At 39.0% G+C, this 27,446-nt stretch overlaps 1 protein-coding gene across 1 annotated transcript in view; it reads left to right on the top strand.

Annotated features, from left to right (window-relative positions):
• TTC27 (tetratricopeptide repeat domain 27) overlaps nucleotides 1-27,446 on the top strand; it is a 186,203-nt gene that overhangs the window by 86,364 nt on the left and 72,393 nt on the right. Inside the window, exons 11-12 of the mRNA XM_047068790.1 lie at nucleotides 13,300-13,395; nucleotides 17,960-18,082. Coding sequence (XP_046924746.1) covers nucleotides 13,300-13,395; nucleotides 17,960-18,082 — 219 coding nt within the window. The remainder of the gene's footprint in view (nucleotides 1-13,299; nucleotides 13,396-17,959; nucleotides 18,083-27,446) is intronic.

The following is a 27,446-nucleotide window of genomic DNA, read 5'->3' as shown; positions in this document are numbered from 1 at the left end:
GGACTTGAACTCATGAATGGCAAGATCATGGCCTGAACTGAAGCCACCCAGGTGCCTTTTGGCCCTTTTTTTCTTGGTATTGCTTTTCCTTAAATGCCTGATAATCTCCAATGTTGATACTAGTGGTCATTGTGAACTTCCTCTGCAGTTATGTGGATCTCTTTGAGAGGCCTTTCCCTAGAATGGAAGGGCTGACTACAGACTGCACACCTGGCCAGGGTGTGTCTCACTGGCAGGCTTCTTTAGGGTTGCCAAGAATCTTCCTTCTGCACCTTCCCCTGGGGCCCTGAACTCTGGATCTGAGGTAATTATAACAGAGTTGCTTCTTTTTTCAAACAGGCCCCATATATCCTCTTGCTTTATTTCCTTATTCCTTTCCTTCTGACAAGACCTGTAAGGTCTGGACAACACCCCCTAGATGGCGCATGCAAACAGTGTGCTTCAGCCTAGGGGCCAGAGATGGCGTCCAGGGGAGCTGGTAGCAGTGCCCAGATCCTAAGTGAAGAGCCGGTAACAAGAGATCGAGACCTTCATGAGGAGGAGCTTTTCTTTAAAATTTTTTTTTTTTCAACATTTATTTATTTTTTTTTTTTGAGACAGAGAGAGACAGAGCATGAACGGGGGAGGGGCAGAGAGAGAGGGAGACACAGAATCGGAAACAGGCTCCAGGCTCTGAGCCATCAGCCCAGAGCCCGACGCGGGGCTGGAACTCCCGGACCGCGAGATCGTGACCTGGCTGAAGTCGGACGCTTAACCGACTGCGCCACCCAGGCGCCCCAGGAGGAGCTTTTCTTAGTTATTGTCTGAAGCATCAGCCAGTGGTTGTGAGTCACAAAAGTCACAGATAGCTTAGAATAGTGGGTCACCCTCACCAGAGTGAAGGCCCAACAGTTGAGCTCTGCACAGAACAGTGAACTAAACAATTTGTGAGGTGTTGTTAGGCCACTGAGCTCAGGGAGGCCTCAGCAGATACAAAAGGCTTAGCATGCTTAGGAGAAGCACCTATTCATCAAGAACAAGTTAAAGTATTTAAAGGATGGGATAGCAGGGTCAGAAAAAAGATCCAACAGTTCTAAATATGTGTATGTGGTTGATAATATATAAAATTAGCTCTGCAACAAATGTGTTAACACAGAGCCTCCCTTTCTGTCCTTAGACCACAGGCAGACCTTGGGTCAAGGCATCACATCAGAACTGCCCTTTGCACGTCGTCATAAGGAACATTGGGCAGGAAGGCAGTAGTTGTGGGCAGAGACGTAGCTTATGTGAATCATCTCAGCTTATAATCATTGTGTAAGTGTGTGGTTCTCTCAAAGAGATGGGGCTATGACCACAAGAAAGAAGGTAGGAGACCCAGCTGTAGTATGTAATATGTTAGTTATACTAAGCTGGAGGCATGTTCTCCGGGTAGGAGCTCCCCAGGACCCCCCAGTTTCTCAGCAAGATGTCCAGCTGTAGAGGATGCCATCCTGTGGCGTCCAGTGCCGGAAACTCTCCTTGGCATTCTCACAGGGGTGAGCGGCAAGGGATAGTTAATGTCCTCCTGTGACCTCCCATTCCTCAGCCAGATAATGACTTATGAGGGAAGGTGTCCCCGAGCAAACCCTGGCTTCTGACCTGTCTTAGCTTCATTCTGAGTTTTGTGAGAAGAGGATTTCTGAATTTTTTTTTTTAATGTTTATTTATTTAGAGAGAAAAAGCCAGGGAGGGGCAGAGAGAGAGGAAGACAGAAAATCCCAAGCAGGCTCCCTACTTGTCAGTACAGAGCCTGACAAGGGGCTCAAACCCACGAACTGGGAGATCATGGCCTGAATTGAAATCAAGAGTCAGACGTTTAATCAGCTGAGCCACCCAGGCGCCCCTGAAGTTGTTTTATCCCTCACCTTATGAGAGAATTATACCACCTTAGGATCTTTATCATTTCTCACCAAGATTGTTGTAATCGTCCTTAGTTTTTCTCTTCACTGGTTGGTCCTTTTGTTGAAAAATTAACTGACCATTTGTGTATGATTTCTTCCTGGGTTGTGTTTCTGTAGCTATATTTGAGCATTTACTGAATTATATTATACTTTATTGGAAACCTTTCTGTCTTCACATCTAGAACGTGAGCTTCTTGAGGGATCAAGTTCTTTATTTTATTTATTTTTGTATTCTCAGAATAGGCATTCAGTGGATGTTTGCTTCATGTTTGAATTAGCTACTTATTAGCAGGGCTCTTTGAGAATTGGCTAAATTAAAGATTAAATTGTCATCTGGCACTTGAGTCATCCATGAGCTGTACAGACCAGTCCTTTTTCATATCATTCCAGTCCAGATCTTCAGCCCAGTGCCAGAGCTAACAGTAACAGAACAATCACCGTGATCACAGAGGTTAGCTTAGTGTTCTCAGAGGATAGTAATTTCCAGTTTTGTTGGTTGTAATGTTTTAGTGGGCGGGAAAAGAGATAAAGAGATGTCAGTTTTTTCTTACAGGGTTTCCTAAAACATGATGACTTTCAAGTATAAATTACTACATTTTGAAACCACTAGAAGTGATAAGGGAACTAGAGTCCATGAATTTACTCAGTTAACTGGGAGTAGGTTCACTCTGTATTTCTCAACGTACGAAAAAACCAACACTTTTTCTTTATATTACAAACTGGTCATTTGTTCTGCATTAAAGAATGCTCTCTCATATTTTAGTGTCTCAGGATATGACTGTGCTCTGATATTTTCATGTATCTTCATAAAAGCACATCCACATTCATTGTACTTGACAGGCTTGGTATTGACCTTGATGTGTGACCATTTGTGTGAGTGGGGAGTATACATACCACTGCCATTGTGGAGCCCTGGAAGAAGGGGATGGGGGATGGGCACATAGTGTAGTAATTCAAACTGACTGTGGTTATGCTGGGCTTGCCTAATTAGTGGGTATAGCTTCAAAATTTGAGAAATTACATTTGATATTTATACTTATTTTAAATATCCTCTCCTAAATACAAGGTGCTTGTAAGGATAGATTGAAGTTTAGAGCTTTTCAAGACCCTTTACACTTCTGCTTCAGTAAAATTTAAGAACAGGTTTCAATAAGGAATCTTTTTGTTGTAAGGAACAGAAACCCCATTCAAACTGGCTGTAAAGAAGGAAACGTATTGGCTGTTAGAACTGGGAAATCTTGGGGTATTCCAGTGTCAGCGATAGCTGAGATTTAGGGGCTCAACCAGATCATCAGCTCTTTCTCTTTCTGTCTGTTCTCACCTGTGTTTTCCCATCTCTGCTTTTCTCTGCCTGCTTCAGTATCAGGATGTCTGTTGTCAGAAAGGCACCAGCTTTCATTGTCCACAGACCTCCCAATCCAAGAGGAAGAGAGGTCAAGTATGATGGCCAGGGTTAAGCCCCCTAATCTCTTGTGCTTCCCTCCTCTGTAGAACAGAGAGAGCAGGAAGTAGAGCCTGCCTCATACAGATGTTGAGAGATTCAATGAGTTAATTTTCGTGAAGTACTTGGAATAGTGCCAGGCATATAGTAAACCCTCAATAAATCTGGACTGTTATTATTATCTGCACTTTACAGCAGGGAAAGTTTAGGTACAAGAAAATAAAGCTGCCCAATCCTTCATATAACTTACTAAAAGCAGTCATTACTACCTGGAAAATCTGAAAACTTTGGGATAATTACAGTGCTTCACATTTAATATGCTGAGTCATGCCATTGAGTTTTTAAAAAATCTGAGAGATGAAAACATGTCCATTCCGACTCTCTTCTTCACCTGCATGAGTAATCATTTGCGGCATTTGAAAGTTGCTGAAAAGCATACGAGGATTTGCTCGTGTGATTGTAGCTGTGCTTTTATTTGTTGGAAGGATTATAGTTAACCGCTATTTATTTAGAATTGTGTCTAGTTACCACTCTTCACTGAACACTTAATATGCCGGGTGCTAAATAAGTCTAGCTTATCGGCATTATCTACATTTTTATTAATGAGGGGCGAAGGACAGAAATTTTAAGTGACTTACCCAAGGTCTTATAGCTGGGCTAGAATTCAAACCAGGATTTTGAAGTTCTTGCTTTCCAAGGGAATCCGACATGCTGTAGTGTTCTGAGGAAGCTACGAGAACTGGCTTAAAAAAAGATATCAATATAATAAGACTTGGCATCGTCTAGAGGAAAGGAATTGAATGAGCACAGGCAGGAAGAAGTGAATAGAGGCTTTTGTGAGAGAGGTTTGGGTTGCAGAACTCTGCCTCTTCAGGCCAACAGTTGAGGTGAGAGGGGAAGGAAATGGAACACTGCCACTCTCAGGATGAGGTGCTATGAGGGAAGAGGACATGCACAGGGGCGAGTGAAATTGGCTTCTGCCAAGGCCAAGTAAAGAAGCTGTCCTGAGGGACATGGCTAGGCTGAAACCAGGATATGGATTTCATAATAACACTTTGGTACAGAATAGGCAATGATTAGTTCAGAGACAAGTGAAATAAAAGTGGGACGAGTAATAGCATAAGATGAACTTTATTTTTTAATATTCATTTATTTAATTTTTAATTTAAATCCAAGTTAGTTCACATACAGTGTAAGAATAATATCTACAATTAACTAAAAAAGGTGTTAACATTACTCTTCCCTTTTCCAGCCATATAGCTGTATGAGGCCATGTTTATTTATTTTTGAAAGATTGAGAGCACAAGCTGGGGAGGGACCCAGAGAGAGGGACACAGAGAATTCGAAGCAGACTCCACACTGACAAGCAGAGAGCCCGATGCGTGGCTCGAACTCACAAACCCTGAGATCATGATGTGAGCAGAAGTCAGACTCTTAACCGACTGAGCCACCCAGGCGCCCCTAAAATGATCTTTATTATTAGCAGTAAAAAATGTTTTTGAAAAGCCTAGAAAGTTACAGAAGAGTGAACGATAGGAAGCAGCAAAGGAACTTCCTGAAAGGATAGAAGAAAGCACACCCACTGAAGCACACTTCCAAGGCGGCCCTAAACGGTAACTCTGGTTGGATTCCAGGTAGGGACACGCTGAAGTTCTGTGGACAGAGTCGGATTGTGTTGACTAAACGGACACATCAGTTTTCCCTGGGAGCAAACCCTGTGTGCATCCTAACAGCCTTGTGCGACGTTACCCAAACTTGCCTGAACACGGGAGCACTTCTGAGGTGCTTGTGATAGTATAGCTCTTCAGCCTAGCCCTCAGAGCTTCGGGGTCAGCGTCGGGGTGGTGATTATGGGCGCTTTTGAGAAAGACTGCCTTAGGCAGAGGTAGGCTGTTAATCTTTAGTAGCTCCAGATGTTTTTCTGTCTCGTGCCTGCCCCAGGACTTAGAGAACAGAGGCTAAAAGGTCATTTACCCAGGTCTGGAGGCCAGAGTTGTGATTTAATGGGAGACTGAGTACCAGGAGGAACCTTAGAGGTGAATGTTATTATTAAGTGTCACAGAATCTGGGGCCAATTGACATTGAGCTCTGAAGAACAGGAGCTTGGCATTGGACACCCACCAAGGAAGGTAGGGTGTATTTATTAAACTTAACTATTTAACTTTTTTTTTTAGAAAAGATGATGCTAGGAGTTTAAAACTTTCACTTAGGTTTTAATAATAAATATTTGGTATTCTTTTGTGGTTTTATAATCCTTGCAGATTATAAAGAAGCCAACTTGTGTTTTCATTTCCTAATTTTTATTCTTACTAAATTTTTAAATATTTATTTTGGAGAGAGTGAGAGAGCATGAGAGTGGGAGGGACAGAGAGAGAGGGAGACTCAGAATCTGAAGCAGGCTCCTGGCTCTGAACTGACAGCACAGGCACCCCTCATTCCTAATTTTTCAAGACAAGAGGTTAAAAAAGAATTTCTAAGTATTTCCTTAAACACTAAGCAAGGAGAAGTTTGGGGAGAAAGTTCGAGGTGGGTGGGTGTGGGGAAGGCATTAGAGATAGTGTATCTGCTAATTCTAAGGCAGCAGTTCTCAAAGGGTGATTTGTGGAACCCTGGGGGTCCCCAGACCATTTCAGTATATCTACAGGTTAAAATCATCTCTGTAATAATAATACTGGGGTGTTATTTGCCTTTGCACTCTGTTCGTACATTGGGTCAGAAGAGGCAGTGGGGGTGGCAGACTGCCGGCTCCTTCACCTGAATCAAGGTGGGAGGCAGCAAACCTGTGTTGGTAGTCATCCTATGCTTCACTGCCATGCATTCGGTTTCCAAAAAAAAAAAAGTTTTATTTATGAATGCCTTTGATAAAGCAGTAAATATTATCTTATTTATGTATTTATTTATTTATTTATTAAAGTTTGTTTATTTTGAGAGAGGGAGGGAGGGAGAGACAGACAGACAGACAGACAGGGCATGAGAATATCCCAAACAGGCTCTGCAATCAGCACAGATCCCGACTCAGGGCTCGATCCCACGACTGTGAGATCATGACCTGAGCCAAAATCAAGAGTCAGACGCTCAACCAGCTGAGCTGCCCGAGCTCCCAGTGTTACTTTATTAAGTCTTTACCCTTGACAGTGTCTTTTGGAATATTCTCTGTGATGAAATGGGGTGTACGAGGAAACACGCTCCATGCTAACATACCGTGGTTGTCTCAGGAAAAAGCTGAACTAGCTGTTTTGCCCATGGAACATGATTTTTACTTGAAATAACTACTGATACCGTTGGGGTGTTCAAACTTAATTATTTGGCAGAAATTTTCTCAAAAAAGCAATGAAGTGAGCTCATCACTTCAAGGAGAGAAATTGACAGTAATTTGTTACTAGTGATAAAATCTTGAGCTTTTATTTTTTTTTTTTATTTTAAAAAAAAATTTTTTTAACGTTTATTTATTTTTGGGACAGAGAGAGACAGAGCATGAACGGGGGAGGGGCAGAGAGAGAGGGAGACACAGAATCGGAAACAGGCTCCAGGCTCTGAGCCATCAGCCCAGAGCCTGACGCGGGGCTCGAACTCACGGACCGCGAGATCGTGACCTGGCTGAAGTCGGACGCTTAACCGACTGCGCCACCCAGGCGCCCCAAATCTTGAGCTTTTAAAGATGAGAGTTTTGGGAAACTTGGATTTGTCCCTGTGAACTTGACAGTTTCCCGGTGTTTCAGGTATTGGGATCAGAGTTTTCTGAGGAGATTGTTGGTGATACTAAGGTATATATATTTTTTAATATTATGTGAAATACATCACATGTGGAAGATGTGTACATTTTCCAAATGACTAATACAGATGGTAAAAAAATCAAGCCTCTGTAAAAGATCCATTCAAGCTTTAAGTTAGATCAGTGAGTGCTTTTGTATGTTTATTTGTTTTTTTACCAGTGTATTTTGCTGTAACAAAAGTTCATTGATAAGATTTCAAATTCCACATTGTAGGTAATGCTGAGAAGCTACTACATGTTGAATTTTGGTGTAATATCAAAGAATAATCTCTACAATTAACTGAAAAAGGTGTTAATATCACTCTTACCTTTTCCAACCACATAGCTGTATGAGGCCAAATTTTCTTCCTAAACTTCAATCAAAATATCTTATTGCAATAAATTGACTAGAGAAGCAGGTTTGAGATTTTTAGATGTCATCTATTAACCAAGACATTAAAGAGATGTCCAAAAATGCAAGACATTGCCAATCTTTTCAACACTTAAAGTTGTTTTTCCTAAAGACATGTTATTTATGTTAATATAATGCATCTATTATTTTATTTTTTGTTAAAAAAATTTGTAATGCTTATTTATTTTTGAGAGAGAAAGAGAGCACGAGCCGGGGCGGGACAGAGAGAAAGACAGAGGATCCAAAGCGGGTTCTGTGCTGACAGCAGAGAGTTCAGTGCGGGCCTGGAACTCACAAATCATGAGATCATGACCTGAGCCGAAGTTGGACGCTTAACCAGCTGAGCCACCCAGACGCCCCTATTACTTTATTTTAAAATGGATTAATAAGTATTTAAATTTTTCTCAGTTTTAATTTTTAATATGATAACTGTTGATAGATTATAGCCCATACAAACAAAAGCTCTTTGAAGTCCCTAACAATTTATAAGAGTTTAGAGTTGTCCTGAAACCAAATAGTTTAAGACTGTTGACCTAAGGTATGACTAAGGGGAGTGCTTCCTTGAGGACTACCTTTTATGTTCATCTATTTGCTCTGGAATCATAAATAAAGGCATCCACGTTCTCCCAGTCCCCATTAGTAGACCCAGTTTCTATCATCCCACACACTGAAGTCTTTTCTGTGTCTGGAACAAGAAGCAATAATTGAAGTTCTTGACCAGGCCACGCCCTGACTCCCATGTTATGGGATTCAGGTGGGGAAAAAAACCAATTATGGAGTTCTGAATATTTTTCCAGTGAGAAGGTGCTTTTTGTTTTCACAGCCCTGGTAATTGCCCACTTAGTTATAAGGTGAGGTTTTAATGAAGCTATCAACTTGGTCTTTGGAATCAAGCAGTCTTATTTATTTTATGACTTTATGACTTTGGGCAACTCATTTTTATCTCTCTGAGTTACAATTTCCTATACACGAGGTAAAATTGGGCTAACAATAGGTTTAATGGTGTTAATACAGAGTATTTGTAATAGGTTTTAATTCTCATTCCCCTTGATCCTATTGGAAGTTCTTTTGGACTTGAGGGTTTGAGGCAGTAGTCAGCTTGACTACTCTATTTGTAAATCATAGCTGAATGACTGCAGACTCCTGTCAGAGGAAGCTATTCAGCCCAACTGTTGGATATATTTGATTAAGTACATCTTTTAATAATAAATCCAACCCTCCTTTTTACACACACATATGCACAGAGATTGTACAACAAAGCAAGGTGATTTGGCATATGATCAATCATACCTTTTAGATTATCAGCTAATTTCTACTTGGCTCTTCAGAAAGATGATAAACACTTTGATATCATGCTAGCAAGAATGAATAGCCTTCAGTGAGAGGGTAGGTCCTTAGGGACTAGCTCTGTTCTTTTGAAGATATGTGTGCCATACTTTTAGATATGAGCACATAAATAAAGTCTAAATCATACCAGACTTTGTACAGAATTGTCCTTCTATACTAAATCATTCTCCATGTGCTAATTTTAAAATGTAGGCTTCATCTTCCCTATTGTTTTTTTTTTTTTTTGTGGAAGTTCTTTTTCTACTGAAAACAGAACACTGAAAAGACAAGGCACATCGTTGCTTTCTGTGGTTTTATTCTTTTATTCCCTGTTACATAGAAATATCTTCTGATCTGTGGTACTAAGGTTCCTGGAAGGTTTGAGAGTGGTTTTTGCATGAGGTTAGGGAATCCATATGCCCAAGTACATTTTCTCAAAGGATGCTCAAAGTATAATGCTTTGAGGTGGTGTTTGGGGAGAAAATGGGAGCCTTAACATTTGATAACAGTCTCATATCATAATGTGTATACATCACAAAATTATTGTTGGTGTGTCCCAGCAGTCATGCCTGGATTTTCTGTGAGTTGGCTCTTTCCCCACCTGTGGACCAAGCCCTAGACTATTCCTCACTCTCTTCTGTCACCATCCTGGACTATGCTCTGTCTTGCTTTCATTTCTCAATGATTCAATTCTTAATGGTGGGTTTAGGATATATTTGCTTGTCTTTCTCTCTCTCCATTTTTGGCATTATCATCTTTCCTTAAAGACCACCTCCTCATGTCAGTTTTATAATCAAGATCCCATGACTTTCAGATGTGAAATTCATGAAATTTAGAAACCGGAAAGAGAAAATGGTGCAAAGGTAAGACCCTGCTGTAGAGACTACTTACCTACATTTCTGGGAGTACGTGTAAGCTTGCAAAGTTCCAGTTTTGCACAGAATGCATTGTTTGTGTCCGTGTTCATGCACATAGATATACACAGTAGTGATTGAGGCCCCAATTTCATTCACTCCTGTTCTCCTAGTACTGAATGTCCTACGTTGTCTTCCAAACTATCTGGATGTTTGATTTACCACTAACAAATCTTGCGTTCAGTTGATGGTGCAAACCTCCTCAAATGGATCAAAATACTCTTTTGATAAAGCCCTGTACCCACTGAATGTTGGAAGTGCAGACATCATTTCATAGATGAGTACCATTATGGTTTAACGACTTGCTTGTTGGAGATAAACCTAGAACAGAATCCAGGTTACCTACACCTTCCAGCACTGTTTTTCCTATAAAACACTTGAGTTTATTTGTATATAATAGAATTATTTACCATGCCTATAAATGATTCCAGTTGTTTGAATAGAGTGGAATTATTTCAGAATGAGTTGCTAAAAAAATCTTTGCTCTGAAAAATCTAGAGATGTACTATAAATATGTCCCTGTATGTATAGTGAATTAGCAAATAAAGAGTTCTTTCAATTCAGTAGAGGAAATAGGCAAATAACAGTATACCATCATCCCTTTCATTTGTATATTAATTTAATGTTCTTAGTTTTATGGGTGGGTAAATCTTATTTAGGAGGTCATCATGCTTAAAGTCGGCAGAAGTGTATTCTGTGCAGGAGTGAAAGTAGGTTAGAATTCTGTTTTTAATCAGTATCATACTTATGGCCTAATCAAGCTCTTTTTAAGCATGACTGTACTTCTACAGGGGCTTATTCATGGGATCCAGCTCAAATAAGTGTTGGTTTTCTGATCTGTCTCCTGTGATTTTGGAGAGTATCTGAGAATATCAGAGATGCTTAAATACTCTGAGATCTAAAGGTATCTGAGAGTGTCTGAAATGCATAATAAATCTGATCATTAATCAGGAGGTTTTTACTGAGCATTTTGATATATTTTAGCTAGATGCAGTACCTAAGGCAAGCAACATGAGGGTTTTTTTGAAAATAAAGTGTTTTGCATGTAGTTAGAACTGTATAAAAGTAGGTGTTATGTGTTGATTTTGGCTTTTATTATTATAATAAGCATTAGTTATTTTTTTCTTTCTAAAGAAAGAAAAAGAATTGATAAAAGGAAAATTTTCCCCCTTTTGATGAATTAATTCAGCGAAACTTTTATTTATGTATTGTAACCATATGTATTCAGCTAGAAGTTTTTCTTCTCTTCCTCTTACGACTAAACAGCTTTGGGCAGAAGCATGCAACCTTTTTGCTATTAAGTTTCTCTGAAGTAAGGCCAGAAAGCTTTAAAAATATTTTGACCAAGATGGTTTAAGAGTCTGGTTATGTCTCAGTTTGTTCTGATGGACTTGATTGAATAACATCTTGGATTGTCAAAGAAATGATGTAATGAGTATTTTCTCATTCTACAGGACATTCTTAGGCTAACATATGTATCTCCCTCCTAGTAAAATACAGAGAACCCCCAATTTAAGAGTTTTCCTGCTTAGAAACTGATCTCCTTGTCTTGGGTTTGTACTCTGGGGTATGTTAGATTCTCGTTTTCTTTCTTTTGAGGAAGTTTAGACTTGAGATCTCATACTTTTTTTGAGATTTTCAATTGTAAAAATTAATTTCATAAAAATTTGAAATAATTTCAAATTACAGACAAGTTGCAAGTACAGTACAACTATTTTTTGTATCCTGAAGAATTTGAAAGTAAGTTGCCAACATGGTACTTCATCATCCTCAAATACTAAGATGTTCTCCTACATTGACCACAATATGTGCATTGAAATCAGAAAATTAACATTGACCTATGGGTTACCGCCTAATCCTCATAGGATAGGCCTATGAAAACTAGTCAAATGGCAAAACAAACAAACAAAACCAAATTAGAGTACTGCATTATATAGAATAGGTCATGGTAATTCATAGTTGAGAGAAGATCTAAGTATATGTCAGAAAAATATGTATACTTACAATAAATTGAATGACATATTAAGAGGCAGGTGAAGATGATTGTGGTAATGGGTTCATTATGCATGTATTTGCTTAGGAACTCCAGAGGATGGCTGCATTCACTTTGATGCTGAATATGTGAACTCTTTCGAAGACTGATCATTTGACCACTGGATGGTGCCAGCCTGTGACTTTGCAGTTGGCCCTGGTACCTTTTCGCAGAGTCAGCCATCTTGGTCTTAATGGTCTGCTTCTTGATGTAGCTTCTGGGAGTTCAGTGGTATTTCGGTACAGCAGAGGGACTCTTCAATATAATGGAGCTTGCAGCTGTCCACTATACCTTAAGGATGGTCTTGCCTGAGTGAATGTCTTGCCTTATAGATCTGTTGCTGAAGAGTAAGAAAACTCACTGTGACCAAATAGACCCACCTTTTGCTTTCACTTTATTCCTGAGAAAATAGTCCAGAATGAAGTTCTTCATATAATTTTTCTCTGATTTTAATTTTTTTTAATGTTTATTTATTTTTGACAGAGAGAGAGAGAGACAGAGAGACAGAGCATGAGCAGGGGAGGGGCAGAGAGAGAGGGAGACACAGAATCTAAAGCAGGCTCCAGGCTCTGAGCCGTCAGCACAGAGCCCCACGCGGAGCTCGAACTCACAGACTGCGAGATCATGACCTGAGCCGGTCAGACGCCCAACCGACTGAGCCACCCAGGCACCCCAATTTTTCTCTGATTTATATTAGCAAATGCCATTGTCAAAGTGAATCATGGTTGTGAAATAGATACACTAAAGAACGCTTTGTCTGCGGTGCTTGGGGGGCTCAGTCTGTTAAGTGTCCCGACTCTTGATTTCGACCCAGGTCATGGTCTCAGTTTCATGAGTTTGAGCCTTACATCCGGCTCTGTGCTGACAGTGTAGAGCCTGCTTGGGATTCTCTCTCTCCCTCTCACTCTGCCCCTCCCCTGCTCGCACTATCTCTGTCTCTCTCAAATAAATAAACTTAAAAAAAAAAAACACGTTTTCATAGAAAAGGTAAAAAACCTGATGAATTAATACTAGTTCTCTGAAAGAATCATTATAGGAAATCTTAGTTTTAAACTTTTTAATGTACATGTTTAGGTAAATGTTGGTTAATTTTAAAGTTTTTTATTTAAAAAAATTTTTTTTAACTTTATTTTTAAGAGAAAGAGACAGAGTGTGAGTGGGGGAGGGGCAGGGAGAGGGAGACACAGAACTGGAAGCAGGCTCCAGGCTCTGAGCTGTGAGCACAGAGCCCAACGTGGGTCTCGAACTCAGCGAGCGGTGAGATCATGACCTGAGGTGAGGTCGGACGCTTAACTGACTGAGCCACCCAGGCGCTCCTAATTTTAAAGTTTTTTAAACATTTGAAGAAATTCAAGAAAAAATTTACATATTTCATCACCTTATCAAAGTGACTCATGTTCTTTGTTGTTTATATGTCCATTTGTATGACTTTTACAATGAGAATCTCATTTGTATTAAAACATTATTACACATATAGATTCTGATTATGATACATTTTCTTAAGGCTCTGGCAGACCAGTTTGAAGATAAGACTACATCTGTATTGGAACGTCTGAAGATTTTCTATTGCTGTCAAGTACCCCCTCATTGGGCCATTCAGGTATTTTTGTTGCTGTTTGTCATTGGGTATGGAAAATACTTTGCATTTGAAAGATAAATGCATTAGCAAAGAATGATTTTCAGTTTATGTTTGAGTTTGCGAATATTTCAGTGAAAAGAATAAAAGTATCTAGCTGGGGATTGCCGATTACTTCACATTGCTTTTTTGGTTAAAGTGATATTAAACTTAAAAAAATTTTTTTTTTTTACGTTTTATTTATTTTTGAGACAGGGAGAGACAGAGCATGAACAGGGGAGGGTCAGAGAGAGGGAGACACAGAATCTGAAACAGGCTCCAGGCCCTGAGCTGTCAGCACAGAGCCCGAAGCGGGGCTCAAACTCACGGACCACGAGATCATGACCTGAGCCGAAGTTGGCCACTTAACCAACTGAGCCACCCAGGCGCCCCTTAAACTTTTAAAACATTTTTAAAAGAATTTAGAACTAGATTAAATAGAATTCTTGAAATTAAGTAGTGGAAGAACCACAGAAGCTTTCATTTTCAAAGTAACTTTTTATATTTAAAAGCCTTTTTGAGGGTGCCTGGGTGCTCAGTTGGTTAAGTGTCTGACTTCAGCTCAGGTCATGATCTCGTGGTTTGTGAGTTCGAGCCCTGTGTTGAACTGTCTGCCGTCAGCACAGAGTCCACTTCAGATCCTCTTTCCCCCTCTCCCTGCTCACATGCACTCTCTGTCTCTCTCAAAAATAAATAAACATTAAAAATTATAATAAAATAAAAGCCCTTTAGGACCTTTTACCAGATAATGAACCTTTTAACCAAGTTGTTTACCAAAGCAACTTAAAGCATTTGTTTCTTGCTCTATATTGTGAGATACCCTTGACTACTTTCCTTGTTCTGAGATATGAAAATACCTAGCATAGCTCCTAAAGCTCCAGATTGGGATTGAGATTCAGGACTTTGCCTCATGGTTCTCCTGGCTATGGTGTGGTTCCCCTATTTTGTAAAATTTTTATCACTGAAGGCAACCTAGGTACCTGGTCCTGTTTCTTAATATTACAAAGACGCCCAAACTGAGGGCCCGTCCAGTTGACTATTATTTTCCAATGTGGATCACACAGCTGTTCAGAAAGTAGATCTCTCATTTCCCAGTTTTAGTCTGGTTTCCCTCCTTTCCTTATTGGAAAGGTGTAATTAAAACCAGCTTTTACTGCATACTTAGTATGATATCAGCATGCATTTTGTTCTACATTTTGCACACACTATAATATTTTATTGGAACAATTTTGTGAAATATTCTTATTTTATAGATGAGGAAGCTATGGCACTGAGAAGTTAAGTAGAGTCAAATGGGGCCAAGGCAAAATTTCTAGATGATTTAGTAAGTATTGTCATTTTAGCTAGCTTCCTGTCCTCTCTGTCATGGATTATGCACATAGGTGGTGATTTAGAATTATAAATGCCAACCCACCATTCAATGACTCTGAATCCCCATTAGATTTTTTGGAGTATGTCATTTTTTTTTTTTTTTTTTGAGAGAGGGTGCAAGTGAGCGAGGGGTAGAGAGAGCGAGAGCAAGAGCGAGAGTGAGAGAGAGAGAGAGAGAGAGAGGAGGAGAGAGGGGGAGAGAGGGGGGAGAGAGGGGGAGAGAGAAGCAGGGCTCACCCAGGGCTTGTGTTTTTACCCGAAGTGGAGCTTGTGTTCACTCGAAGTGGGTTTCAAGTTCTCCTGATGTGGGTCTCGAACTCACGAACTGTGAGATCATGACCCGAGCCAAAGTCAGTTACTTAATGACTGAGCCAGCAGGTGCCTGTCATACAAGCACAGGGTAAACTAGGGAATTTATTACACATTGGAATTCACTTTGTCTATTGAAGGCGTCTCAATATAATGGGAAAATAAAGAGCTTTGTTATATTATCCTAAAAGGAATACCTTCTTTAGCAAGAAGGTGTTAACAGCTGGAACTTTTTGGCATGTTTTTGACCCTGATCTGTGAAATTTGTTAAGTGCTTTGTACTGTGTGGTTTGTGGTGGGTAAATATTTCAGATTCTGAGCCATTATTATGACAAAACATGTATGTTGAGGATATAGCTTTCAATCTGTTTCCTAACAGGAGCATTAGGAAAATTAAATACTGTTCAAATAGAATTTAGATGAAATGTTTATTTTATCTGCTTAGGAAGCTGTGGATTTTAGGATCTTTATCTTTAGGTAAACATCCTCTTTCATTAACAGATTAAATAATTTTTTTCTTTCTATAATTATAGGGAGTAAAGATCAAAAAATAATAGCATAGTTTATTGTAAAAAGAAACTGTCTTTATTCTGTCACTAGCTAGCCATAACAATTTAGATGCCATAACTTTCCTCATCCATTATAATGAGAAGATTAAACTGCTTACTGCATGAGCACAAAGATTTATTCCAGCACCCACATATTATGTTCAACTTTATAAAATGTCCAAATATATTAAATAGCCAAATTCTCCAAAATTCATGGCATAAGGAAGAATTAGAACATTCCCTTTATTTATTTTGTTAATATATTAGCTTATAAGTTTCAGGTATATTTCATTTTACTTTCTAATTTTGTCAACCCAGATTTTCCATATCCTTTGGCTTCTTAACTCTTAAATACGTATTGAATTTTGAAAGAATACTAAAGTTGTATTGAAGAGAAAAGAACACAGTTCTCACTAATATGAAACCATATAGTATTCAAGAACCTCACCTACTTTTTTTTTTTTTTTTTTTAAGTAAGCTCTATGCCCAACGTGGGGCTTGAACTAACGACCCTGAAATCAAGAGTTGCATACTCTACTGACTGAGCCAGCCAGGCACTTTTTAAACCTTTCTAATATTTTTCCTGTTCTTGGAGGATAAACTATTTATAAACCACAATATGTTTATCTTTTGATATGTTTAACCTTCATTGACCTTGCCACAACTTGCCCCCTTTTCATCTGCCAAGGGCTGGGAAATAAAGTAAGTTTTTTAGAATGTGCTTAAAATAAATCTAAGTAGACCTGAATGAAAAAGACCCAGAGATGCTTTCATGAATGAAGTACACAAATGCTAGTGCGTAGATTTATGTCATTTATATCGACTGCTTAGTTTTTATTATTTGTTTGAGTTCAATTTCATTTTTTTCCAGTTGGAGATATAATTGACATAAAACGTTGCATTAATTTTAGGTATACAACATAATGATATGTCTATATATTGTGAAATGGTCACCACACTGAGTTTAGTTAACATCCGTCCCGTCACATAGTTACACATTTTTTTTCTTGTGATGAGAACTTTTTAAGAGCTCTTTTCTTAGCAGCTTTCAAACATACACTACAGTGTTGTTAACTGTAGCAGCATGCTGTACATTACCTCCTCAGAACTAACTTCTAACTGGAAGTTTGTATTTTTTGACCACCTGTATCCATTTCCCCCACCCTCACCCACCACTTCTGACAGCCACCAGTCTGTTCTGTTTCTGTGAATTTTTTTTTTTTTTTAGATTCTTCTTATAAATGAGATCATGTTGGGGCGCCTGGGTTGCTCAGTTGGTTAGGTGACCGACTTTGGCTCAGGTCACGATCTCACAGTTTGTGAGTTCGAGCCCCGCATCGGACTCTGTGCTGATAGCTCAGAGCCTGGAGCCTGCTTTGGATTCTGTGTCTCCCCCTCTCTGTACCCTTCCCTTGCTCATGCTCTGTGTCTCTCAATAATAAATAAACGTTAAAAAAATTAAAAAGAAAATGAGATCATGCTCTATTTATTTTTCTCTGACTTATTTTACTTAGCATAATGCCCACCAGGTCCATCCATGGTGTCACAGATGGCAAGATAGCATTCTTTTTTATGGCTGAATAATATTCCTCTGTGTGTGTGTGTGTGTGTGTGTGTGTGTGTGTGTACATGTACATGTACACTACAATTTCTTTTACCCATTCATCCCTTGATGAACACTTGGGCTGCTTCTATGTCTGTCTCAGTTATTGTAAATAATGCTATAATGAACATGGGGTTGGAGATATTCTTTCAAGTTAATATTTTCATTTTCTTTGGATAAATGCCCAGAAATAGAATTGCTGGATCATAGGGTAGTTCTATTTTTAATTTTTTGAGGCACCGCCATACTGTTTTCCATGGTGGCTGCACCAGTTTACATTCCCACCAACAGTACATGAGGGTTCCCTTTTCTCCACGTCCCTGCCAACACTTATCTTTTGGACATCAGCCATTCTGAAGTAGAGTTTTTAAACCTTGATTTCTTGGATCTCAGCTTTACAAATCAGATTGTAACAAAATCTCTAGGCGAGAAGGAAATACTGATTTTGCTTTCTAAATTATTCTGAGTTCTTGGGAAAAATTGATATATTGAGTATTTTGAAAGTTTCTGTACTGTTTTTTAATTTCTTACCCCCTTGCTACAGTAGAGGCAAGTATTAAATCATTGTAAATTTCTAATTAGTAGAGGTCAAATTGTAGAAATGGTGCATTTATTACAGTAAGTAGACCCTTAAAATGGCAGATGGGATACACGTGCAAGTCAAATGGGAGTCTCTTTGCATAAAGAAATGTTCATTATTTTAACCTGATTCTTACAGCGCCAACTTGCAAATTTTCTCTTTGAGTTGGGATGCACAAGTTCAGCCCTTCAGATATTTGAGAAGCTAGAGATGTGGGAAGATGTTGTCATTTGTTATGAGAGAGCCGGACAGCACGGAAAGGTATGTCAAAGGAACATGGCGTACACTCGCGAGAGCCTTCCGTTTGGGGGCTTCTTTCTTGCTTTGCTTTGTTTCTCTAAGCCCACTTGTGCTAGAACTTGAGTTACATTCTTTTTCTCACTTTTCCCCCAGAAATCTTTTTAATGTTTCCTCTCGTTTTTGTTGGGGCACATAATTTTATGTGTATGCATGTGTGTGTATATGTGAAAGAGAAGAGCAGGCCAAAATTGATACGATGTGTGTTTAAGAATGAATAATGAAAGCGTTAAAGACTCTGCAGTTTGGTCTCTTTCCTTTACTAACTCTCCTGAGGACAATTTCAAAGTGAAATATTAGGAATTATTTAAGCATCACTGGGCTGCCTGGTGATCAGAGTTTGTGGGGCTGAAGGAAAGTACCTGGGAGGGAGAGCAGCTGGCTTGGCCTATAGAAGATCGAAGGGTGTGGCCTCCCGCCCTCCTTGGGGCAGAAGAATTGTTAAGTGTGTCACACACATTTAATACCACCCTTAAATTGGCCAAAGAGGGAAAATGTTGCAGTGTTCATATCTGTTATTTATTGTTTTTTCCCCTCATAAATGAACAGAATTTTTAAAAGAACAAGGAGCTCTGCGTTGGGAGTATCTGTTGAAACTGACACATTGAAGTCATATGTTAATTTTGGATTAAACTTTTAAATGACTACATTTCTATCATAAGTACAGTCCACAACAGAGTACAACACACACATCGGTTCATTTATTTCTACAGCCAACCTTTTGCCATCACCCTGAAAAAAAGAAGTAATGGCACAAGTACATGTGTGTCTGTTTCTTAAATACCTTCCTAAGCATGTCTTATTTTAGACTAGTAGTAAAAGTTACACTCCCTTCACTAATCACCAATGGCAGTGAAGGTAGGTCTGAGTTGTACTGGCGTAAGGAGAAACCGGCCTGGAAATAAAATTTTATTGTAGAAGATTATAGAATTTTAATATTTTCATCCCAGGAAAGAGCTCCATAATCATCCGTTCCAATTCCCTCCTTTTTGAAATAGAAAGGAGTCTCTAGTGATTTGCCTCAGGTCACAAAGCTGGTTATTGATTGTTAGCTTGAGAACCCCCCTGGCTTGGTGGTTAGAAGCAGAGCCTCTAGGCCCAGGCTGTGCGAATTAAGTGCTAGTCTTGCCGCGTGCTCGCTTTGTGCTATTGGGCGAGTTACCCATGCCCGCCCCCCTCCCCATGCCTCAGTTTCCTCACCTAGTGGGACTTAATCAACCTACTCTACAGGTTTTCATGATGTAACCTACGTAAAGACATAGAATGAATGGTCCTTTCCTTACAGTGATATGTGAGTGTTGGCTGCTATTACTGCTCTGTTCTAAGACACTTTTTTTTTTTTTTCTCACATTTTAACATCTCTGACTGTATCTGACACTTGATGGCATCTTCCAATTGCTGGCTGTCAAGTGGCCATCTGGTCAACTTGTCTGTGCTTGTCCAGACTTAGTCACAGCTATATTTAGTGTCATCATTTCAATGTGTCATCGTTTCAGTAGTGTTATGTACCTGTTGTCATTGCTACATAGGGTGGATTTAATCGCCATTTAGAATATCTTCGAAAAGATTTTGTTATGATTTGGCCTTGAAACAAAAAAGTTATTGAACACACAGAAAAGGACAGAAGCAAAGTAGAGAGATGTTAAGTTTGGTAGTTGTGAAGTAAACATTTGCCTTTAGAGAAATCACCACAGTTTCATTTACTTTTCTTTAAAAATAACAACTAAGTGCTTTATGGCAGCCAGGAAAGGATGACACCCCTAAGTAAATGAAACTATGTTTTGTATGGAGATGTGTGAAAAAAGTTGTCATTTAAAATGTCAGGCAATGTATGGAAGGCAGGAAGAATTGCCAAATTTTTCTGAATGATTTATTTTACAAAAGTATCAGAACAATGAGAGGCTGATGTGATTCCTTCAAGGCATTATGTCATCATGTGATTGAAAGCGTTTTTTTATTAGTTAAGAGTTAGTCTTATGATTGGTAGCATCCCAGATTTAATGAAATATAGTATGTTTCTTCGAGGGTTTAAATATCTATGGGCTGCCACTTAAAGCAGTGCTCAGGTGTTCAACAAAGGAGTTGATGGATGGATGAGTATCCGCCTCCCAGTCTGATGCACTTCCCATTGTGTTCTTCACTGTGGTAGTCTCTTCCGTTGGCCAGTAAAGAAATAAACAAACTAGGGGCGCCTGGGTGGCTCAGTTGGGGCGCCTGGGTGGCTCAGTTGGTTAAGTGTCCGACTTCAGCTCAGGCCGTGATATCATAGTTCGTGGGTTCGAGCCCCGCATCAGGCTCTGTACTGACAGCTCAGAGCCTGGAGCCTGCTTCAGATTCGGTGTCTCCCTCTGTCTCTGACCCTCCCCGATTTCTCTCTCTCTCTCTCTCTCAGAAATAAACATTAAAAAAAATAAAAGAAAAAGAATGAATAAACTGTATGTAAAATTAGGGTAGTTTTTGAAATAGTGATTTTTGAGATAATTAAATTGTTGAATCACAAGCACCCAGGTATATTTTGAAATACGAAATTTATGTAAATATTTTTAAAAAGTATGGAAAGCAGACTCTCAGTGCAGAAGAAAAAAATAAAGAATCCATCCCTTTCAGAGAAAGGATTTGACTCTGTCCCCCAAAGTAATTGTAGTATTAATATATTTTTTAATTGGCACATGACCTTGTAAGCATTGTCTTATGTTCATGATAAATTCTCATGTTTCTGATTACTCTAGAAAATGTGTGTCTTTTTTCTAGGAATGCACGGTCATTTACTTTGTCTTAAAGTCTTTTGTGAGTTTCAGCCAAATATCCCTCAAATTTTTTATTTTAAAAGTTGATTTAGCATTTCATTTGTCACATAAAAGACTTACCTTACCTTTTATTCTTATGTTATATTTGCTGATCAGTTTAACCATAGACCCTAAAAAAGTTTTGCTTTAAGCTGGAAGCAAATGTTCTATTTCTAAAACAGCTGAGATTCTGTTAGTATTTGGTCATGTGCCAATAGTTGTCACCACATTTGATTTAACTAGAAGTTTGTGAAATTTTAATCCTTCCATTTAGTGCTTAACAGCATAATTTATTTTTAAAAGGCAAATTCGGAAAAGTATCTAATTCTAATTATTGTGTTCTGGTGCTCGCACCCTATTATTGTAGGGTCTCAGACTTTCTAATTTAGATACTCCTTAACAGAAATTCTCATTATTTAATGACCATTGGCAAAATAGCTTATATTAATTTTGCCTGACCTTGGGATCAGACCTGGTTCTCATCTGTTAGCATTTAGTTTTTTTAAAGCTATCTGGCACACTTCTAGCAGTTTCCCCAAGCCTATGGACAAATTCTTATTTTGGTGTGCAGATTTGATCCCTAAATGAAAGACAAAGACTGAGTTGGTACAAACTGCCTGCAGAAGATGGGAAGGGAGTGGAATGACAAGGATTAGGACCTCTCTTTTTTTCTTGAAACAAGGCTTACCTGAGATTACATAGCCTTATTTTTTATTTTGCTGTGTTTGCAGATCATTGTAGCCATAGGCTCTTAAAAACTTTTCCTTTAAGTTATAAGTAAATGTTTTACTTCTAAAACAGCTGAGACTGTTTTAGCAGTCGGTTTGGGTTTTTTGGGGGGATGGGAGGTAGGTTTCTAAAAAAAGGTTCTAAAATAGTTTCTTTATATGATGTAAAGTATTTCCTGCAGACTCTTTTCCCACACTGCAGCCAGAGTGATCTTCCTAAAAAACATATCTGATCAGGTCAGTCCCACTCTTCAGTCACTTCCCTTTGTCTGCAGGATTAAGTCGGAGCTCTTTAGAATGAATGGTTTACTGACCACTTCGTGATCTGACTCCTGCTTACATTGCTAACTGCTTTGTCCCCCTCTTTTATCTCTGCTTCATCCCCCTTTGTACTTGCTCATTGAGGTTGTGTTCAAAGTTCCAGCAGGACGAAACTACTTGTCATTTCTTGACTTTGCAGCATTGTTTCGCCTCAGGACCTTTGTTTGTGCTATTGTCTGTCTAGAACTTGTCCTCCTTAGCTCACTCCTACTTATATTCTTCAGGTTTCTGCTTGGTGATTACTTTTCACAGTGAGCTTTCCCTGCTACCCCCCTCTCAAATTTGGGGGTGTTTTGCTGTGTGCTTCTATGGCACCCAACATTATTCTGATTTCCCCTTTCCTGGTTTACTTCATGTACTAAACTGTAAGCTGTTTAAGAACCAGACTTGTGTCTATAGTATTTACAGTGGTCTTCCCAACACCTAGCATGGGCCTGACACATGGTGAGTCCTCAAAAATATTTGCTAAATAAATGGCTTATAGCAATTCATTATGAATAGTTACTGCATTGAAACAAATCTCCAAGTAGAGACTATACTCCCTTTGGGCTTTACATGTGGCAAAAGAAACCTCTCCAACTCTTGCCATATATTCTCTTTCCAAAAACAAATTATGAGATCTCTCTCCTCCCATTTTAATCTTTTACCTTTAGGAATAGAAGCAGGTGCCTTCAAGAAATTTATTCTTGCTTAGTAGATGCTAGACACTGAGGGAGCATGCTGTTATTATGTAGCACAATATTTTGAGTGCCTCTTTCGTACTACGTACTTCATGTAATTATTAATTTGTCACTGTCATGTACTATTTATAAAACATACAAAGTGTGAATTGTTTCTGCCACTTTACTGATTAGTCCTAGTAAGCAGTTTTTGGAATCTGAACTTAGACCTTCCTCTTCTCTTAAGCCCTCAGTCCTTTCTCCCCCCGTGCCTCTTGCTGGGGTTGTTATTAATTCCTTAAAAATTAGGTGTTCGATTTGTAAGACAAAACCTGCCGTTGTGCCCACTTGAATGAGAAGAATAGGCAAAATTACTGAATGTACCCTGTAAGTTGGTAAGGCAAAATGGGTCATGAACAGCTAATTGGATAACCAAGGCTGCTTTTAATTATTCTGTCTTATCTTGGACCTGAAGGATTTATGTTGGCAAGTACCTTCAGAAAATCAAGCCAGAGCATGGTGTTGTCACACACATAAATGTAAAAAGCAATTAGTGAGCACTTGTCTCCGTGAGAGACTGAACAGGACTAGGCACCAGCACACCTAGAAGAAGTCTAGCTGGGAGCAACCCACTGGGGAGGGATGAAGTGTTCTGCACTTTTCACCTCTCAGTTGCTCTTCAAAGGACAAGAATTTAGACTAGGCACAAACGGCCTTTCTGCTAGGATTACCCCTGGCCAGCCATATGGTGCTATCTTAGCTCTGCCCTGTCATCCTTAGTCACCGTGTCAAGGACAGTAGAACACCTTTCCAGTAGCCATTCTCCCTGCCTTTGTAGAGCCCACCTCTGGCATAGTGAAAATCAGAATCCATTTTCGCTCTCTGCTGCGGGGAAAAGACTGGAATTAAGCTCTGCCCAAAGTTGTTGAGTTATATGCACGCACTCACACAAACACATTTTTTTTTTTTTTAAGCCTGAGGCTTTTGTCAAGTGGCCAAATCTGACTATTAGTGTGACCTTAAATTCTTAGCCTACATTTTTCCACCCCCTTGGAATAAACCTCTGGCCATTAGGCCTAATCCTGTCATTTCTGTAGTCTTCAAAGACACTCTTTATAGTTAGTACCACATCTGGGTCTAAAGCTCATTTTTGCCCCTTCATTCTTTGCCAGGAGAGCTTCTTAGAGTTGTTGCTCTGCTGATTCACAACTGCCTGTAATGACCAGATGTAATGTCAGATGAGGGCCAGGCCACACTTATCACACTTTATAATTATTAATGCCTTTCGCTCATTCACAAAATCAAGGCATAAATCACAGCCAGCAGGGGTAGTTTGTTTTGATAATTCCTCTGACTCAAGGATGAATGATTTTCCTCAACTGTTTTATCTTCGTTTTCAGCAGGGATTGAACTTCACTTTTACCCATATCCTTGATCAGATACCAGAAGCTCCTTTTAGGCCATTGGTTTCATTTCTCAGTATTTTTAGTCCCAACAAGAGTCATTTCCTAGGTGTGACTCCTTGGGTTATAAGGGCCTGTGAAATTCAGATTCTGCTATATGACCTCTCTGTCAACTAGAATAAACTTGTTGTTAGGTCCTAATTTAGTCATACTTAGTACTGATGTTGGCCAGAGCACATCCTATAAAGGAGTTCTTCCTTTGTTCTCAATGGGAAGAATCTTTTATGTCTTTATTTAGAATCTGAAGACACTTAGAAAACACCAGGAGCCCTTTGTGACTTTAGTGTTTGTTTTAGTTACATTCATCCAACATTTATAGAGCACCTACAGTGTGCCAGGCAGTGGTATACCAAAGATGATTACGAGACAGAACTTCCCTCCAGAGAGCTTATAGTTTGATAGTACAGATGCACATGAGGAGAATACTTTAGCCTAAGATAGCAGGTGCTAAGATGGAAGTATGTGCAAATTCCAAATTTTATTTGGCGGTTGTACTGAGAGCTAAATATTTCTCCCTGTGCCTTCCTGTAAGGCAGTAGTAGTCCACTCAGTTTGTATCTTGTACAGACTTTTTCTCTGAGATCTCTAGCATCTCCTCCTGTGACTCTACACGCTTTCATAAAAAAATGATATTTGGTTGAAATTAGCCTTCCGTGGAAAACTTTAACCTTGTAATAATCAGTAGTCTTCTCCTTTGACCTCACTTCCTCCAGTCCTGTTGGCTCAGTTACGTCAGTCACTTACTCAACAATTGACAACAGCACTTCTACTGTTGGAGAAACTATTAAGCAGTTCACCAATGAGATTATTTACAGAAAATGTTGATATTCCTAGAAGCTGTTTCCAGTTCACTTCCTTCTTTCTAGTAGTGAAACGCCAAGCATCTTACTTTCTAATCTGGTTTTCCAAAACGAGTTGAGAAAGAGCACAAACATTAGTTTAGGGCTTACTGTGTGCCTGACAAAAAGCTAGGTACATTTCACATCTAGTTCTTGTAGGTAAGGTGCACATGAAGAACAGACTCTCAAAATATTAACTTGCTCAGGGTCCTACATTTTGTAAGTAAAACTAGCATTTGAACTGCCTTTCTGACTAAAGGCACTTGTGTTCTTGAAGATCTTCTTCCTATACCTGGAAGTCTGTAGACTGGATTATGCAACACAGTTTTCTAGGGACATGGTAGGATTCTTATGGTTGTAAGAGAACCAACATATATTACCTTAGGCAAAAAAGGGAATTTATTGGTTCATGCGACTGAAAATTCTAGTAGACCTGGCAAAATAGCAGTATCCAGGGGCTGAGGTGATATCATCATGGTTTTGAGGCTCTCTTGATAAGGCAGATAATATCACCACAGGAGGCTCAAGCTTAATAATCCCAGTAGAGAAATATAGTCAATTCCATGACTCTAACACAAATGTTCTAATAGGGACTTAGGGGCCAAAGTCATGAGCCCTGACCTCCAGTAGGCCCCACATGAGCCATATGGAAGGGGTTCCCCTCAGAGAACAGGAGTTACTATTATCAGAAGATCAGAAAAGGGATACTGAGTAGGAAAAGAGCAATTGATGTCCACTACAGGGTGGGAGTTTAATGCTCTAAATCTGTTGTTATGAGAAGTATTTTGTTTGGCTTACCCAGTATTTTGAAAAAAAAATAAACATTTTCAGGTAGTTTCTTCTAGGTATCTTGATCTCTTGGCTTCTCTTAAATGATGTGGAAACACAAGGCCAAATTCCCACATTATTGTTCTAACTGGCATTCCTTCTTTTATGGGCTCACTCCCCAGCCTGCTTCATTCATTCTCAATAATTGGCAAGGATCTCTGGGCATTTGAGCATGGGACCCTTGCTCTAAGCAGTGCAGATTACCAGTGCAGGTATCAGGAAGTGGAGCGTTAGTCCAGCCATAATTGTAGCTTCTGCTTAAGCCTCAGCCACATGTCATTTTATACTGAGATTCACTGTGTGTAATTATTTCTAAAAAAAAAAATTGTATTAAAAATACTAATTAGTTTTTTTCAATTACAGAATAAAATAGTTTATTGCAGCAGCCTAGATAATGTATGTATGTGTGTGTGAGTAGAGGGATGGTCTTTGCGGTTTGCAGGTGACAAGATTCTTGCAAGCAACCCAGCTTAATTGTAGCCAGCTGCCCATTTAAATATGCCTTTTCATGTTTGGGAATGCAGTTTTATCCTATTTAATAGATATTTAGATGACAAATTTCTTGTATTCTGTAAAAATGTACATCTATATTTTCCCGTAGGGAAGTAACAACCCATAGCCAGAAATACCAAAGCTGTTGCATTCTGTGAAGATTCCTGGCCACCCACATTTTGATATTGCAAAAGAGATATTATAAGCCCTTGTGCTTTATTTATGTTCACTGGGCATATCTATTATAGTTCTTTATTTGACAATGAATTATATAAATCGAGTGGCTAAGTGGAGGAGGGAGGAGCAAATAGAGCATTTTTGGAAAGAGTGAGGAAGAAGACTGAGGAATGCAGGGTGACTAACTGAAGAAAGAAAATATATTGCCTACAAGCTTTGCCCTTGGGAAAGATAATGCTGTTGGCAGGATGAAGAGGTATAAAATCTCAAGGAGAAAGAACTGACTTATGTAATAGAAAAATGTGGGATAGGAATTTGAGGAAAGAAGAGGCCAATTCAGACCAAGCAAGATCACTGCTTTTGTGTTTCTTCTTCAGGAGGCTGCCCCATTCTGGCTCTGTAGACCCATGTTACAGTGAATAAAATACCCAGAATTGAAATTGTTTGGTGACAGGAGTTGCATACCACCCACTCCCTATGTTCCTCATTCTTGTAAGTGTTTATTTAGGTAGATATGAATTGGTGGAGGAAGTATTTGAAATCCTCAGTACCTTAGCATTTACAAACGTGAAGGTTTTCCTGATAGTTATTTAATCTTTCATTTGTGTATTTGTCTTCTTTGCAAGTTTGCCAACACTAGGGCTGTGTTAAATGTCTTCGGACTCTGGTGAATCTTTACAGCCTATACAATATTTGTAGAATGGTAGTTTTAGGTCATGCAGGTGTTTTAAGGGTATGGCTTGATGTTCCGAATCTTGGATCCTATTTTTTTTATAGGGTACCTGTAGAATATAGTACTCCCTTATAATTCTTTTTATTTCTGTAAGGTTGGTAGCGATTTCTGATCTTTCATTTCTGATTTTAGTAATTTGAATGTAAAGAACCAACTTTTGGTTTGTTTCTCTTTTGTTTTTCTATTCTTTCTTTATTTACACTGACCTTTATTATGTCCTTCCTTCTTTGGGTTGAATTTAGTTTTTTTTTTTTTTTTCCTAGTTTCTTATGGTAGAAGATGAGATGATCGCTTTGAGTTGG

Source organism: Lynx rufus, unplaced genomic scaffold (genome assembly GCF_022079265.1).
Source record: "Lynx rufus isolate CCGP_SWC_20201006 ecotype Redwood Valley unplaced genomic scaffold, mLynRuf1.p SCAF_8, whole genome shotgun sequence".
NCBI lineage: Eukaryota > Metazoa > Chordata > Mammalia > Carnivora > Felidae > Lynx > Lynx rufus.
Note: the sequence above shows the minus strand (reverse complement) of the source record. Positions and strands in the feature narration are given on the sequence as shown.